This window comes from Pleurodeles waltl, chromosome 10 (assembly GCF_031143425.1).
Source record: "Pleurodeles waltl isolate 20211129_DDA chromosome 10, aPleWal1.hap1.20221129, whole genome shotgun sequence".
Classification (NCBI taxonomy): domain Eukaryota; kingdom Metazoa; phylum Chordata; class Amphibia; order Caudata; family Salamandridae; genus Pleurodeles; species Pleurodeles waltl.
In genome coordinates, this window is record NC_090449.1 from 1,078,655,082 (window position 1) to 1,078,673,072 (window position 17,991).

The window sequence follows — 17,991 nt, forward strand, 5'->3', positions numbered from 1 at the left end:
CTGAGGTCACTTTCTGAAAGAAACTGTTTGACTTGCTTTAGAAGAGAGCTGGTACCAGACTGGCTTGGTTTTTGTGGCATGTGTTTCTTGAGGGTGAGGCTGGTTACGGTGGTAAATACAATTGACTTGGTATTCTGTGAAAGTTGGGGTTTGAAGCTGTCCAGGTTCATGTTACTGAGCTGGAGTCCGGAAGCCCCAAGGATGGCCTTGAAGCGAGAGCACCGTCCGCCACAGAGTCCGGCAGGTCACCTCAGCAGTGCTGTGTTAGGATTGGTGAGAAGCGCAGGTTGGTCACCCTGTGATGAGTGTAACTCCTGCAGACACACGCCACTCTGTTGCATCACTCACACCCCACCTCAGCACCACTGATCACACCCGGAGGCCAAATGTTCTTATACAGCGGCTGGATGGCTCAGTGAGCAGAACGCTCATGATGCGAATGACTCTCCCCCAGCCCTAATGGCCTTCCAGAAGAATGCAGTGCTCCTAATGTGTCTGAATTGTACCCAGCCCCACAGGCCTCCTATGGGTGCACAATGCATTTGACGTGACTGGCCTCTCAGAGATGCACTTGGCATGGGTGAAGAACCCTATAACTGCGCCTTCCCGGCGGTGCACCAGACGTGTGCCTGAGTCCCTCCAGCCCTGACAGTCTGCTAGAATTGCGCAAGACATGTGAATAAGGGCCTTACTTAAGGAAAGTGCTACGCACCCTGTGCAGTGCCACTTCCCTTGGCCCCTTAGCGCCCCCTAACGCCACATGTGTGATCCGTATCTAAGATACAGAGCACCATGGCAGTAGTTAGGAAACTAACATCACATTTTTTACATTAGTTGTGAGCTTTGCAGGATTAGCGTAAAAAATGTTGATGCTAATCCTGCAAAGCACCTAGAGGCCCATTGTAAACAATGGTGCGCCCCCTTTAACGCCTGCTCAGAGCAGTGCTGCTAAATCTCTTAGATTTCTTTGCGCCAATTTTTCACCTCCCCCTAATGGAAGAACACCACACCCCCCCTTGCATACATTATGCCTGGCGCAGGCATAAGGTAGCGCAAAGGGTTACAAACTGCCGTGATGCATGCACTGCGCCGCTTTGTAAATTTGGCGTGGGGATTTTGGCATCGTTGGTCCATATTAGCGTAAAAAAATAAAATTACGTTAATGTGGTGCAAGGAAGCGGGGGGGGGGCTCTTAAATCTGCCACTGAGTCTTCCCCAGCCCTGACAGCCTGCTAGAAGTGTGTCTGGCGTGATTGAGGCCATCCTTAGCCCTGACAGCCTGCTAGAAGTGCGCCTGACTGACTGAGTCTATCCCAGCCCTGACAGCCTGCTAGAAGTGCGCCTGACTGACTGAGTCTATCCCAGCCCTGACAGCCTGCTAGAAGTGTGCCTGACTGACTGAGTCTATCCCAGCCCTGACAGCCTGCTAGAAGTGCGCCTGACTGACTGAGTCTATCCCAGCCCTGACAGCCTGCTAGAAGTGTGCCTGGCGTGACTGAGGCCATCCTTAGCCCTGACAGCCTGCTAGAAGTGTGCCTGGCGTGACTGAGTCTTCCCCAGCCCTGCAGTCTGCTAGAAGTGTGCCTGGCGTGACTGAGGCCATCCTTAGCCTTGACAGCCTGCTAGAAGTGTGTCTTGCATATCAGTGAGTCCCTCCCTACCCTGAGAGTATGCTAGAAGTGCTCATATCTGTGACCAGATACTCCGCTCCCATGAAACCCCAGGAGGTTTTGGTTTCTTTGCGCAGTGGAACTCATTCACACACCCGTCAGTGGAGTTCTGTGGGTAGCAGGAGGGTGTCATTTGAGCATGTTCGGCGCCCTGGGTACCAGGAAAGGCACCGCCCGGAGCCGATCACCTCTGAGAAGGAAGCCCCAGGCCGCAGATGAGCGCAGTCATAGCGCAGAGAACTGCCAAAGCAGCCTCAAGGCGCACGCAAGGGTTCTGTGAACCTGGCTGTTTTCAGTGGGCAGTCAGTGCTACGGGCCCTCATTCAAGAAGGAAAAGGCTCCCTTAGATGCTGCTTGAACTGTAAATTCAGCAGTATTCGGGAATGAGTGGCCCCTCCCCCCACCCCCCACCCCTCCCCGGGTCTCTGAGCCTCGGTGCCACTTCACCTGCTGAACCAATGCGAGCCACGCCCCTGCTGTTTTTAGATGAAACCATAGCTGAGATTCAAATGCAGACAATGAGCTGAAGGATATCCCGTCGGGGCGCCCTTCCTTTTATTATTCATTGTATTTTATTTGAGGCGCTCTGTAAAGCGCCTCGGTTCTCGAGGCACTACAACGATAGAGCAGAATTCAGCATTGTGCTTGTATGAGCTGAGGGGCTGTACCCTCGGGGGGAGGTGAGACAGAGCTGTTCCCCGTTTATAACTGATGCTGAGCGCTCACTAAGAACTTCCTGGGGGGAGGGGGCGAGGGGGTGTTAGCCTGCATGGAACAGATATACTTGGGTGTCACTTTAGGGGGAGCGCCGAAGTATACAGACTAGGGCTAGAGACCCGTTTCACCATTCTTACGGTTCATCAGTCAGTATAGCTTCGTGTCACAATGAAGTATACAAAGAGTGATGGAAGGAATGATTGAATTCATCTCAGTTACTGGTACTTACTAGGGGTGGGCAGAAGTCACAGAATAGCAGAGAAACTTTGTGAGATTCCACGGAATTCTACCAAGTGGCCGAAATTGTAGCTCACTTTGGAAGTTAGTGCCAGTAGCATGAGCGGTGCTGAAAATCAGTGCGAACAGCACCAGGCGCTGTGCAAGACCTGTGCCCATTTAAGTTCATTTTGCTGCCGCTCGAGCAGCAAATCTACTCAAACTGCAGCCCTCTCAGACTGCAACTGCTCACGTGTGCTGCCGATATAAACTGGCGCCGGAAGACTTGTTGTCGACCGGACATTGCGTCAGTGGCTACAAATCTCTTGCGCACAAGTGCGTGTCGTAGAGCCTTGGGTTGTCCCTGTGAGGAGCAAACAGCAGAATAATTCCACCACACACCAATTGATGGAATTTGGCAGGAACTCCACATTACAAACGTAATACAGAGTTACCCAAATTGTGCTAATTCTGCCAGGGTTAGTAATTACTCAGGAGCATGCCAGTCCATTGTTATTTTGCACACCATGGAATCTTCGTTTGGACCCAGAGCTCCTCAGCCGGGTACAGCTCAGTGCCATCGGAACCAAGGTACACCTGACTAAAGAGCGCCAAACACGGCGAAACCGGTCTTCGGTCTGCCTCTCCTAGCGCCCAGAGGTGCTATGTACCCTCCCTTCTCTCCGATCCCTATTCCTCTCTCTTGATGGGGGGCAGGGGGTACGGGAGTGGGGAGGCAACAAGTGGGTGTAGTCCTTTTCTGTTAGACTGTGATGGCCCTATTTCTTGTGGCAAATGTGAACATCGTCTGAATGTACACCTCTTGAATCATAAGCCCAGTAGTAGGTCAGGCCCAAGTAGAAATCAGACAGAACTCAAGGCCGCCCTGATAAACGCCCGATCCCTGCAGAAACACGTCTTGGACCTTTTAATCTGTTACCGAAGGAGAGTTTGGGTGCTCTTTTTATGGCAGAAACCTGAAAGAGTGGGGACTCCTGTCCAGATCTGCAGATCACCATCCTTGAGAACTATGGGTCTCATTTACAAGAATCTGACGCACCGGCTCCGATGAGTCAGATTTCTGGCTCTGACCTACGACCCCCTAACAACGCCATGGATGTGCTGTATTTACAATAAAAGGCTCCTTGGTGCACATTTTACAGATGTGTCAGAAATTCTGACGCATCTGTGGTGCTAAACTTACGCATTGATGGATTAGCACAAAAAAATTACGCTACTCCAGCAATGCCAGGAGGCCCCACTGAGAAAATCCCTGCGTCAGTCTCACGCCTGCTCTAAGCAGCGGTAAAATTCTGGTGCAGTGAAGTCGCAGAATGAAACATTGAAATGTTGTAAATTTCACTATCAGTTCTGTGTGGCTTTTCCCGTGGGAACACTTACCTTGCATACGTTATACCTGGTGGTGCAGGTATAATGTGACACAAGGGTTTCTGAACTGATGCATTGGGCCCAATCCGGCAGTTTGTAATTGTGGAGCAGTGTAGAGGACTGCTTGTGCCACCGTTGTGTAACAAAAAACTGAGGCAACAGTGGCACAAAGACCTTGTACATAGTGCCCTATACGTGTGGTCACTTATAGTGGGAAAACGAGGGGGTGGGTTTGCCATCATATATAAAAGGGTCTACAACTGTGAAATGTTTGCATTAGAGGTGATAGGAGCACAACTCCTTGGTTTTAGCAGCAATCAATCAAAAAAAATTATTAAGCGTGCTACTCACCCGAAAGGGTCTCAAGGCGCTGTTGGGGGGGGGGGATTTAAGCCGTATTACTGCTCAAAAAGCCAATCTCTACTGGAGGGCAGCATCCCCTCTCAGGGTCAAGGGTTTACCATCCTCCCGGATCTTCAGAAGACCTTTCAGCCTCCCTTGGCCAAGCATTACCCACAAGTGTAGCGCGCGCCAACTTCACCATTCTGGGTGATGTTAATATTCATCGGGATATGGCTGAGTCCGTTCTCTTGATGGAAACTCTAGCCTCGTTCACTTTAGTTCGGTCTGGACCCGCCATTGATGGCCTCTTATCAATGCACTGATAGAGTGGGAGACCCCCCAAGGGCACTGGTAGGACCACTCCTCAGTCCCATCCTCCTGCCTTCTGACTGTCTGAAGGGAGCTAGACCCCCACTTCCCCAGACCAGGAATAGATGTTGGGATTCTACTGATGACCTCAGGAAGACTCATTAAATGAAACCAGGCACCCCGGACTCAGGGAGGGCGACATGGTTATCAGGTCCTGGCGTAGGAAGGTGGCTGATTCTCTGGCCCCCATCACCGCCGAGGGGAGGAACAGCCCTCTGAGCACCAGGTGCTCTCAGGGATCAGCTCAGGAACGAGCATCTGCGCACATCTGGGAGGAGCTTGCCGCAGAGCTATCTGGGAACAGAGACATTATACCAGTGTTTATCACCAGAACCTTAAGGGGGCTCAAAGCGCCTTTTATTCTCAGGGATCAAGGACGTTGACAATAATGAGATGGGAATTTTCAAAATTGTGGTCGCGTCCCAGACCCTAAAACAGTGCGCCTCCGGCAGTCTAGCCAGACACCTTAAGAGTTTCTTTGAGGATAAGATCCTCAAAACTGAGTCCAATTTAGTGGAGATGAATAATGTAACTTACGGGTCAGGGTCTGGAAACTTAGCAGATCTGAGTCCAAAGCCTCATCTTTGTAGCCGCATCTCTGGAGGAAGCGAGGGTTTCATTTGCAGCTTGTAGGTCAGGGTGCCCGAACAGACCCCTGCCACCTCATATCCCGGAGGGCAGCTCAGGTATGATGACACCGACCAATCAGGAGCTGTTTGCCATCTCCCTCCACTCCTGTCTTCTGCCAGACGATTGGAAGAGAGCAAATGTAATTCCTTCGCTCAAAAAGGCCAAGGATGACCCTGAAACATTGGGAGCTTTAGGCCGTCTCTGCCTCCAGCAGCCCCTTAAACCTTGGAAAAGATGCAGAAGCGACAGCAAACCTCCTCCTGGCTGAGACCCGTGTGTACCCCCCACAACCCCGTCGGGGTCTCTCGAACCTCCTCCTGGCTGAGACCCGTGTGTACCCCCCACAACCCCGTCGGGGTCCCTCGAACCTCCTCCCGGCTGAGACCCGTGTGTACCCCCCACAACCCCGTCGGGGTCTCTCGAACCTCCTCCCGGCTGAGACCCGTGTGTACCCCCCACAACCCCGTCGGGGTCCCTCGAACCTCCTCCCGGCTGAGACCCGTGTGTACCCCCCACAACCCCGTCGGGGTCCCTCGAACCTCCTCCCGGCTGAGACCCGTGTGTACCCCCCACAACCCCGTCGGGGTCCCTCGAACCTCCTCCCGGCTGAGACCCGTGTGTACCCCCCACAACCCCGTCGGGGTCTCTCGAACCTCCTCCCGGCTGAGACCCGTGTGTACCCCCCCCCCCATCGGGGTCTCTCGAACCTCCTCCCGGCTGAGACCCGTGTGTACCCCCCACAACCCCGTCGGGGTCCCTCGAACCTCCTCCCGGCTGAGACCCGTGTGTACCCCCCACAACCCCGTCGGGGTCCCTCGAACCTCCTCCCGGCTGAGACCCGTGTGTACCCCCCACAACCCCGTAGGGGTCTCTCGAACCTCCTCCCGGCTGAGACCCGTGTGTACCCCCCACAACCCCGTCGGGGTCCCTCGAACCTCCTCCCGGCTGAGACCCGTGTGTACCCCCCACAACCCCGTCGGGGTCCCTCGAACCTCCTCCCGGCTGAGACCCGTGTGTACCCCCCACAACCCCGTCGGGGTCTCTCGAACCTCCTCCCGGCTGAGACCCGTGTGTACCCCCCACAACCCCGTCGGGGTCCCTCGAACCTCCTCCCGGCTGAGACCCGTGTGTACCCCCCACAACCCCGTCGGGGTCCCTCGAACCTCCTCCCGGCTGAGACCCGTGTGTACCCCCCACAACCCCGTCGGGGTCCCTCGAACCTCCTCCCGGCTGAGACCCGTGTGTACCCCCCACAACCCCGTCGGGGTCTCTCGAACCTCCTCCCGGCTGAGACCCGTGTGTACCCCCCCCCCCATCGGGGTCTCTCGAACCTCCTCCCGGCTGAGACCCGTGTGTACCCCCCACAACCCCGTCGGGGTCCCTCGAACCTCCTCCCGGCTGAGACCCGTGTGTACCCCCCACAACCCCGTCGGGGTCCCTCGAACCTCCTCCCGGCTGAGACCCGTGTGTACCCCCCACAACCCCGTAGGGGTCTCTCGAACCTCCTCCCGGCTGAGACCCGTGTGTACCCCCCACAACCCCGTCGGGGTCCCTCGAACCTCCTCCCGGCTGAGACCCGTGTGTACCCCCCACAACCCCGTCGGGGTCCCTCGAACCTCTTCCCGGCTGAGACCCGTGTGTACCCCCCACAACCCCGTCGGGGTCTCTCGAACCTCCTCCCGGCTGAGACCCGTGTGTACCCCCCCCCATCGGGGTCTCTCGAACCTCCTCCCGGCTGAGACCCGTGTGTACCATACCCCCCCCCCGGGTCCAGAGCCCCCACAGCACCGAGGCGACGCTACTGGAGGTCTCAGGGTCTATAAGGCCACTTTGGATTAATGTTGCTCTGGTGCTGGTGGCCGTGTCAGCCGCATTACGTAGCCACAGCATTGTGCTGATGCGTTAGAACATCTGGGGGTAACAGAGAACATCGGGGCGAGGGGTTCAGTCTGAAGCTAGCGGGGCTCCGTCTTGAGAGAGGGGAGCAGGCGGTGTGGCTGAAACCAGATCCCTCTGGAGCCAAAAGCTTTCAGTGGAGTTGTTCCTACCTCCACCCTCTTCAACATTTATATGACCCATATCACGGAGGATGGGGGTGCTGCTGGGGTTTTAGGGGTGCAATAAATGCATCTGCACGCTGCATGAAAGCGCCGCTTGGATGGCTGACATGCAATAAACTGCAGCGCAACCCAGACAAAACGAAATCTTACTGTTTGGGTGAAATCCCTTCGTGGATGGGTAGGAGCCCGGCCACCCCGTCCCCAATGGCAGAGGCCCGAAATCTGCGCCTTATCTTTGACTCTCAGCGCTATGGTTCGGCCTGCAGGGGGCAGCAGTCGTGGTCAGGGCATGCTGAAGTAGTGTCTAAGCTTCCACATGCCCCACGGTCAGGGTGCCCAGGGCACTGATTCTCTCTAGGCCGGACTATGCCAATGTTCTGGGATTGTAATAGTATTTATATAGCGCGTACTGCCCCTGACGAGGCGTTGAAGCGCTTGCGTCTTCCTGAATATCTGCTCCAGCGCTTAGAAGTAATTCAGAACATGGGGGTCTGCCTACTTCATAAAGTGCCCACGTACACATGGGTTTGTCCATTACGGGGAGACGGCACTGACTGCACTGACGCATCATGTACAAGGCACTGACCGACGCATCACACTCTTCACAACAAAGGGCCTGAGTACCGAACCGAGAGGCTGAAGGAATGTACACCGGGGACGCCCCTGCGTTCCGGGAGGGCCTGTTTGCTCCTGGTTCCCAGATGTAAAACTCAAGGCGGCGGCGGCTCCTCCTCAGTTAAAGGGCCAGTACCTGGAATCAGGTGCCTCGGCAATCGAGACCCATTAGGCAGGAAAAGAAATTTAAGGAAGAACTAAAAACATTTTTATTCAAAAGGTGTGGTGATTGTAAGACTCCTGCGGCCACTTGCTTCTTTTCCGTCTCTTGCTGCCTAAATCGCCAGGACACTACTTCGAGTAGCAGAACCTCTCATTCATTCATTCATTCATTCAATCACAGGATGGAAAACGTTTGTTTCTCTCTGATTCGTGCACTGAACATTGCGGACTTTACCTTCCCCTCGTGCTCCGGCTGCTGAAAACTACCCCAGCCCACCCTTGCTCCCCAAATCTCGGGTGTGCCCCCGGGGAGGGTTACTAACTCAGGAGCTGGGGCCCCTCCCAGGTAAGAGGCCCCGGTAATCGCAGGAGCCTGCGGTGTGCACGGTGGAGGGATGAGGGTACCACCTACGCCCCCCTCCATGCAGATGCCCCCCCCACCCCCCCGCACTCACCTTCACAAAGAGCTCGATCTCAGGTTCCCTCAGGGAGCGGGGCCTCAGGCTCTCCATCCTGTCCAGGGCCCTCAGGAACTCTGACCCCTCAAGGTGCAGGAACTGTAGTGTCTCGTGTCCGGTGAGGGACAGGCAACCACTGTGGTCAGTTGAGGGTCTGTAACACTGATGGACAGGTCACCTCTGGGGTCAGGTGAGAGTCTGTAACACTGAGGGACAGGCAACCTCTGGGGTCAGGTGAGGGTCTGTAACACCGATGGACAGGTCACCTCTGGAGTCAGGTGAGGGTCCAAGGGTCTGTAACACTGAGGAACAGGCCACCTCTGGGGTCAGGTGAGGGTCTGTAACACTGAGGGACAGGCAACCTCTGGGGTCAGGTGAGGGTCAGTAACACTGATGGACAGGTCACCTCTGGGGTCAGGTGAGGGTCCAAGGGTCTGTAACACTGATGGATAGGTCACCTCTGGGGTCAGGTGAGGGTCCAAGGGTCTGTAAAACTGAGGGACAGGTCACCTCTGGGGTCAGGTGAGAGTCTGTAACACTGAGGGACAGGCAACCTTTGGGGTCACGTGAGGGTCTGTAACACTGATGGACAGGTCACCTCTGGGGTTAGGTGAGGGTCTAAGGGTCTGTAACACCGGGGGACAGGCCACCTCTGGGGTCAGGTGAGGGTCTGTAACACCGAGGGACAGGCCACCTCTGGGGTCAGGTGAGGGTCCAAGAGTCTGTAACACTGATGGACAGGTCACCTCTGGGGTCAGGTGAGGGTCCAAGAGTCTGTAACACTGAGGGACAGGCCACCTCTGGGGTCAGGTGAGGGTCCAAGGGTCTGTAACACTGGGGGACAAGCTACCTCAGGGCTCCTGGTGTCCAGTGGGATCCTCGGGTGAAGGTCCTGCTCTGGGGCTCCCCTAGCGCCTCGAGTGAGGTGCGGTTCCCGTTGGTGCTGTGCTGCTGGAGTCAGACGGTGCTCCGTGCACCCCCTAGCGCTGCCCAGCTGGGATAGTACCACAGCCAGCCCTCTGGACCCAGTGTCACCCCTCAAGGGCGGCTGGTGTGTGCTGCACCCGCCCCGGCCCCACACTCCTCGCCCAGACACTGCCTCGACGTCCCAGCTCCAGGCGCTGCCGAGTGCCTCTGAAGTTGTTGACTTTAATTGTGGGGCTGGGAGGAGTTAGAGGTGGGTGTGAGGGTCGAGGAGGGTGGGAGAGACGGGGTGAGGGGGGCGGAGGCCCCTGGCAGAGGCGCCGGCCTGTGAGTCAGCACCGACTCCTATCTGTGCACAACACATGGTGCAGCTGGCATCCCAGGCACTGCCAGGCGGCCGCAGGGGGCACCCTTACCACATCACTCAGGCCGAGAGCGCCCCCACATCACCGAGGTCATCACCAAGATCAAGAGACTGACGTGCACCCCCACATCACCCAGGCCGAGAGCACCCCTACAGCATCCTGGCCAAGAGCGCCCCCGCATCACTCAGGTCAAGAGCGCCCCCACATCACCCAGACCAAGAGACTGATATGCACCCCCACATATAATTCGCTAAAGGGAGTGTTGTGCACTCCCTCCCTATCACCCAGAGCAGAGAGGTGCACCCCCCATCACCCCGGTACAGAGAGTACTGTCCCCCCTCACTGTCACCCAGAGCCGAGAGTTGCCCCTCCCATCACCCCGGTAGACAGAGCACTGCGCACCCCTCACTGTCACCCAGAGCCCAGAGGTGACCCCCCCATCACCCCGGTACACAGAGCACTGCGCACCCCTCCCTATCACCCAGGGCCGAGAGGTGCACCCCCCATCACCCCGATACACAGAGCACTGCGCACCCCTCCCCATCACCCTGAGCCCAGAGGTGACCCCCCCATCACCCTGGTACAGAGAGTACTGTGCACCCCTCCCTATCACCCAGGCCCCAGAGTTGCACCCCCATCACATTAGCCTAGAGGTGCACCCCCATCACCCTGGTACAGAGAGTACTGTGCACCCCTCCCTATCACCCAGGCCCCAGAGGTGCACCCCCATCACATGAGCCTAGAGGTGCACCCCCATCACCCTGGTACAGAGTCCTGTGCCCCCCTCCCTATCACCCAGGGCCGAGAGGTGCCCCTCCCATCACCCTGGTCCAGGGAGTACTTTGCCTGCCCCCCATCACCCAGACCCAAGAGGTGCCCCTCCCATCACCCTGGGGCCCAGAGCTGAGAGGTGCAGCCCCCTCACCCTGGCATAGAGTCCTGTGGCCCCTCACCCTGGCATAGAGTCCTGTGCCCCTGTCCCCACACACCTTCACGCACTGGGCTCATCTGTCCTGCGAAGGCCCCCCCACCCCTTCACTGCAGCCCGGCTGCTATCACAGGAAGTGGCCCGGAAGCGCCCCCTATCTCTGCACTTGGCACACTGACAGTGCATCCTGTCCAGAGGCGAAGGGGCACCTCGCAGAGCATGCTGGGAAACTCCCTGGGCCTAGGGCCAGGCGGGGACACTGGGACCAGAGGGCTGTGTGCTGGGACCTCCCTCAGTGTGAACCTCTCACCAGTGGCTCCCGGCCCGAGGCGCTGTGCACAGTGACCCCAGAGCATGTCACAACACAGTGCACGGCTAGAGGGCCTCATGGCGCTTTGTGCACAATGACCCCAGAGCATGTTACAACACAGTGCATGATTAAAGGGCCTCGTGGCGCTTTGTGACCGCAGAGCATGTCACAACACAGTGCACGGCTAAAGGGCCTCATGGCGCTTTGTGCACAGTCACCCCATAGCATGTCACAACACAGTGCAGGATTAAAGGGCCTCGTGGCGCTTTGTGCACAGTGACCCCACAGCATGTCACAACACAGTGCACGGCTAAAGGGCCTCGTGGCGCTTTGTGCACAGTGACCCCAGAGCATGCCACAACACAGTGCACGGCTATAGTGCCTCGTGGCTCTTTGTGCACAGTGACCCCAGAGCATGTCACAATACAGTGCACGGCTAAAGGGCCTCGTGGCGCTTTGTGCACAGTGACCCCAGAGCATGTCACAGCACAGTGCATGATTAAAGGGCCTCGTGGCGCTTTGCGCACAATGACCCCAGAGCATGTTACAACACAGTGCACGATTAAAGGGCCTCATGGCGCTTTGCGCACAGCGACCCCATAGCATGTCGCAACCCAGTGCAAGGATTGTTTTATTAAATGAATCCATTAAAAGCGCAGAAGCAGGAATCGAACACTTTCTGTTGTCTTATCACTTGTAGGTTGAAGTTGGGGCGTGGCTGGTTCATAGCGGGGTGATACGTCCTTGTAAACGATGAATGTGTGAATGACAACAGATACATGGCAGACTCCGCACCTCAAGTTTACACGCAAATGCGAGCAGTCGATAGTGCAGCAGGCGCGGTAGCACCTGGGCACTCGTGGCCCTCTGCCTCCCACTTAGAACACTTTCCCACTACCACACTGTGGAGTACAGGGACACTTCTCCTGGCTTGCATTAGCGCCCAGAGGGCCCTAGCTGGTACCCGGAAGCAGAGGAGTGGGGTCAAGGGTCGGGGGCAGTGGGAGGTGAGAGAGCTGTGGGTGCACTGCACCTCACACCTGAGGAGGAGGGGGTGTAGGGTCAAGGGTTGGGGGAAGTGGGAGGTGAGAGAGCTGTGGGTGCACTGCACCTCACACCTCAGGAGGGAGGGGGGTAGGGTCAAGGGTTGGGGGCAGTGGGAGGGGGGAGAGCTGTGGGTGCACTGCAGCTCACACCTCAGGCAGGGGTGTAGGGTCAAGGGTCGGGGCAGTGGGAGGTGGGGGAGCTGTCTTGTGCACTGCACCTCACACCTCAGGAGGGAGGGGTGTAGGGTCAAGGGTTGGGGCAGTGGGAGGGGGGAGAGCTGAGGGTGCACTACAGCTCACACCTCAGGCAGGGGTGTAGGGTCAAGGGTCGGGGCAGTGGGAGGTGGGGGAGCTGTGGGTGCACTGCACCTCACACCTCAGGAGGGAGGGGGGTAGGGTCAAGGGTTGGGGGCAGTGGGAGGGGGGAGAGCTGAGGATGCACTGCAGCTCACACCTCAGGCAGGGGTGTAGGGTCAAGGGCCGGGGGACAGTGGGAGGTGACAGAGCTGTAGGTGCACTGCACCTCACACCTCAGGCAGGGGTGTAGGGTCAAGGGTTGGGGCAGTGGGAGGTGAGAGAGCTGTGGGTGCACTGCAGCTCACACCTCAGGCAGGGGTGTAGGGTCAAGGGTCGGGGCAGTGGGAGGTGACAGAGCTGTAGGTGCACTGCACCTCACACCTCAGGAGGGAGGGGGGTAGGGTCAAGGGTTGGGGGCAGTGGGAGGGGGGAGAGCTGAGGGTGCACTGCAGCTCACACCTCAGGCAGGGGTGTAGGGTCAAGGGTCGGGGCAGTGGGAGGTGACAGAGCTGTAGGTGCACTGCACCTCACACCTCAGGAGGGAGGGGGGTAGGGTCAAGGGTTGGGGGCAGTGGGAGGGGGGAGAGCTGAGGATGCACTGCAGCTCACACCTCAGGCAGGGGTGTAGGGTCAAGGGCCGGGGGACAGTGGGAGGTGGGAGAGCTGTGGGTGCACTGCACCTCACACCTCAGGAGGGAGGGGGGTAGGGTCAAGGGTTGGGGGCAGTGGTAGATGGGAGACCTGAGGGTGCACTACAGCTCACACCTGAGAAGGAGGGGGTGTAGGGTCAAGGGACGGGCCAGTGGGAGGGGGGAGAGCTGTGGGTGCCCTGCACCTCACACATCAGGAGGGAGGGGGGTAGGGTCACGGATTGGGGGCCAGTGGGAGGTGGGAGAGCTGTCTGGTGCGCTGCACTCCTAGGGAGGCAGGGGTGTAGGGTCAAGGGTTGTGCCAGTGGGAGGTGGGGGAGCTGTCTTGTGCCCTGCACCTCACACCTCAGGCAGGGGTGTAGGGTCAAGGGTTGGGGCCAGTGGGAGGTGAGAGAGCTGTGGGTGCACTGCAGCTCACACCTCAGGCAGGGGTGTAGGGTCGGGGTGGGGGCAGTGGTAGATGGGAGAGCTGTGGGTGCACTGCAGCTCACACCTCAGGAGGGAGGGGTGTAGGGTCAAGGGTTGTGCCAGTGGGAGGTGGGGGAGCTGTCTTGTGCCCTGCAGCTCACACCTCAGGTAGGGGTGTAGGGTCAAGGGTTGTGCCAGTGGAAGGGGGGAAGCTGTCAGATGCCCTGCACCTCACACCTCAGGAAGCAGGCTTTGTGGGAAGGCCTGGGGTGAGAGGGGGACATGCCCGGAGCTCGCCTGGTAGAAATGCCCTTGTTTTCCTCTCACAGTCAGACACGGGGGCGCTTTATAAAAACAAACAAGCCATTTACCAACACAGCATTTCATTTCTCTCTGAACCCCCTCGAAAGGAAAATAAAACACGCATGCAATTAATTCCAATTTATGTTGGAGGCCCTCGAGGGGAGAGGCCACCCCTGTTTGTGCTGAGGCAGAACATTCTGGAAACTTTTACTGTTCCGGAGGAGTCTGAAGTAATATTAATTCATCTTTTACAGCGGAGTCAGTGCTGAGTGCCTGGGCTCCTGGTGCTGCGAGGACAGGGTGTTTCTGTTACTCAGCTCAGTGGGTTTCATCGGTCCATTCCCAGATCCCGCACAGGTCACCCATCTCCTGCGAGACCACCAGGCCGGCTTCAGATCACACTGCAGGAGACAGACCCGGCCTCCAGACCACACCTGATGGAGACCCCTCTCTCCTGGTCTTACTGGACATGCGAGACCACCTGTCCGGCTTCAGGTCACACTGCAGGAGACAGACCCGACCTCCTGACCACACATGGTGGTGACCCCTCTCTCCTGGTCTTACTGGACCTGCGAGACCACCAGGTCAGCTTTAGATCACATTGCAGGAGACAGACCCGGCCTCCAGACCACACCTGATGGAGACCCCTCTCTCCTGGTCTTACTGGACATGCGAGACCACCAGGCCGGCTTCAAATCACACTGCAGGAGACAGACCCGGCCTCCAGACCACACCTGATGGAGACCCCTCTCTCCTGGTCTTACTGGACATGCGAGACCACCAGGCCGGCTTCAGATCACACTGCAGGAGACAGACCCGGCCTCCAGACCACACCTGATGGAGACCCCTCTCTCCTGGTCTTACTGGACATGCGAGACCACCAGGCCGGCTTCAGATCACACTGCAGGAGACAGACCCGGCCTCCAGACCACACCTGACGGAGACCCCTCTCTCCTGGTCTTACTGGACCTGCGAGACCACCAGGTCAGCTTTAGATCACATTGCAGCATAGAGACAGACCCGGCCTCCTGACCACACCTGATGGAGACCCCTCTCTCCTGGTCTTACTGGACATGCGAGACCACCAGGCCGGCTTCAGATCACACTGCAGGAGACAGACCCGGCCTCCAGACCACACCTGATGGAGACCCCTCTCTCCTGGTCTTACTGGACATGCGAGACCACCAGGCCGGCTTCAGATCACACTGCAGGAGACAGACCCGGCCTCCAGACCACACCTGATGGAGACCCCTCTCTCCTGGTCTTACTGGACATGCGAGACCACCAGGCCGGCTTCAGATCACACTGCAGGAGACAGACCCGGCCTCCAGACCACACCTGATGGAGACCCCTCTCTCCTGGTCTTACTGGACCTCTCTGCAGCCTTTGACACAGTCACCCATCTCCTGCGAGACCACCTGTCCGGCTTCAGGTCACACTGCACGAGACAGACCCGGCCTCCGGACCACACCTGATGGAGACCCCTCTCTCCTGGTCTTACTGGACATGCGAGACCACCAGGCCGGCTTCAGGTCACACTGCAGGAGACAGACCCGGCCTCCAGACCACACCTGATGGAGACCCCTCTCTCCTGGTCTTACTGGACCCCTCTGCACCCTTTGACACAGTCACCCATCTCCTGCGAGACCACCAGGCCGGCTTCAGATCACACTGCAGGAGACAGACCCGGCCTCCAGACCACACCTGATGGAGACCCCTCTCTCCTGGGATTACTGGACATGCGAGACCACCAGGCCGGCTTCAGATCACACTGCAGGAGACAGACCCGGCCTCCAGACCACACCTGATGGAGACCCCTCTCTCCTGGTCTTACTGGACCTCTCTGCACCCTTTGACACAGTCACCCATCTCTTGCGAGACCACCAGGCCGGCTTCAGATCACACTGCAGGAGACAGACCCGGCCTCCGGACCACACCTGATGGAGACCCCTCTCTCCTGGGATTACTGGACATGCAAGACCACCAGGCCGGCTTCAGATCACACTGCAGGAGACAGACCCGGCCTCCAGACCACACCTGATGGAGACCCCTCTCTCCTGGTATCATTGGACCTGCGAGACCACCAGGCCGGCTTCAGGTCACACTGTAGCATAGAGACAGACCCGGCCTCCAGACCACACCTGATGGAGACCCCTCTCTCCTGGTCTTACTGGACATGCGAGACCACCAGCCCGGCTTCAGGTCACACTGTAGCATAGAGACAGACCTGGCCTCCGGACCACACCTGATGGAGACCCCTCTCTCCTGGTCTTACTGGACCTCTCTGCAGCCTTTGACACAGTCAACCATCTCCTGCGAGTCCACCTGTCCGGCTTCAGGTCACACTGCAGGAGACAGACCCGACCTCCTGACCACACATGGTGGTGACTCTCTGTCTCCTGACCTGCAGGACCACCTGTCTGGCTTCAGGTCACACTGCAGCACAGAGACAGACCCTGCTATCCTGACCACACATGGTGGCAACAGCTTCCTCATGATATTACTGGACTGCTAAGCTGTCTTCAGCACCGATGGCCATCTCACCCTTGTCCACCCCCAGGAGTCTAGAATGGGATTCACTGCAAGTGTCTTTCACTGGTTCTCCTCCTATGTGTTCAACCAAAACCATCTGTCCACATGGGCATGCCCATGTCCATGAAGACCCCTCTCACTGCAGAGTCCCCCAGGGGGCCAGCTTGTCCAAATGGGCATGTCTAGGTCTAGAAGACCCCTCTCACCTGCAGAGACCCCCAGGGTTCCAGCTTATCCACATGGGCACATCATGTCCATGAAGACCCCTCTCACTTGCAGAGTCCGTCAGGGTTACAGCTTGTCCACATGGGTACATCTAGGTCTAGAAGACCCTTCTCACCTGCAGAGTCCCCCAGGGTTCCAGCTTGTCCACATGGGCACATCATGTCCATGAAGACCCCTCTCACCTGCAGAGTCCCCCAGAGTTCCAGCTTGTCCACATGGGCACATCATGTCCATGAAGACCCCTCTCACCGGCAGAGTCCCCCAGGGTTCCAAGTCCACATGGGCACATCATGTCCATGAAGACCCCTCTCACCTGCAGAGTCCCCCAGGGTTCCAGCTTGTCCAAATGGGCACATCATGTACACGAAGACCCCTCTCACCTGCAGAGTCCCCCAGGGTTCCAGCTTGTCCACATGGGCACATCATGTCCACAAAGACCCCTCTCACCTGCAGAGTCCCCCAGCGTTCCAGCTTGTCCACATGGGCACATCATGTCCACGAAGACCCCTCTCACCTGCAGAGTCCCCCAGGGTTCCAGCTTGTCCACATGGGCACATCATGTCCACGAAGACCCCTCTCACCTGCAGAGTCCCCCAGCGTTCCAGCTTGTCCACATGGGCACATCATGTCCACGAAGACCCCTCTCACCTGCAGAGTCCCCCAGGGTTCCAGCTTGTCCACATGGGCACATCATGTCCCCCTCTCACCGACAGAGTCCCCCAGGGTTCCAAGTCCACATGGGCACATCATGTCCATGAAGACCCTTCTCACTGCAGAGTCCCCCAGGGTTCCAGCTTGTCCACATGGGCACATCATGTCCACGAAGACCCCTCTCACCTGCAGAGTCCCCCAGGGTTCCAGCTTGTCCAAATGGGCACATCATGTCCACGAAGACCCCTCTCACCTGCAGAGTCCCCCAGGGTTCCAGCTTGTCCACATGGGCACATCATGTCCACGAAGACCCCTCTCACCTGCAGAGTCCCCCAGCGTTCCAGCTTGTCCACATGGGCACATCATGTCCACGAAGACCCCTCTCACCTGCAGAGTCCCCCAGGGTTCCAACTTGTCTTCCATCACCTTCAACCTCTCCACTCAGTCCTTTGGAATTCTACTCATTGATACAGCATCATCCAGCGACTGTCTGAAGCTCACCCCAACCAAAACAGAATCCATACTCTTCACCAAGAAGAACAAGCGACAACTAGTCCAAACCTGTCTCAACAACATGAACCTGGATGGATTCAAGTCACAACTTCCCCCCGATGCCAGGTCAGTCGGACTCACCCCGGACACCAACCTCACCCTCAAGGAACACATCACCAGGAAAACCAAGACAGCACCAGACATATTGACTAAAAAAAGTGAAGCCGTTCCT

General features: G+C 57.6%; 1 protein-coding gene across 2 annotated transcripts in view; it reads right to left on the minus strand.

The window, feature by feature from the left end:
• Nucleotides 1-9,764, minus strand: part of CLIC2 (chloride intracellular channel 2) — a 284,434-nt gene extending 274,670 nt beyond the window's left edge. Inside the window, exon 1 of one of the 2 annotated variants that reach the window (XM_069212163.1) lies at nucleotides 8,626-9,764. In XM_069212163.1, the coding sequence (XP_069068264.1) occupies nucleotides 8,626-8,682 (57 nt within the window). In that variant the 5' untranslated portion in view covers nucleotides 8,683-9,764. The remainder of the gene's footprint in view (nucleotides 1-8,625) is intronic. The other variant, XM_069212162.1, reaches the window with a different exon arrangement.
• Nucleotides 9,765-17,991: the final 8,227 nt, after the last annotated feature.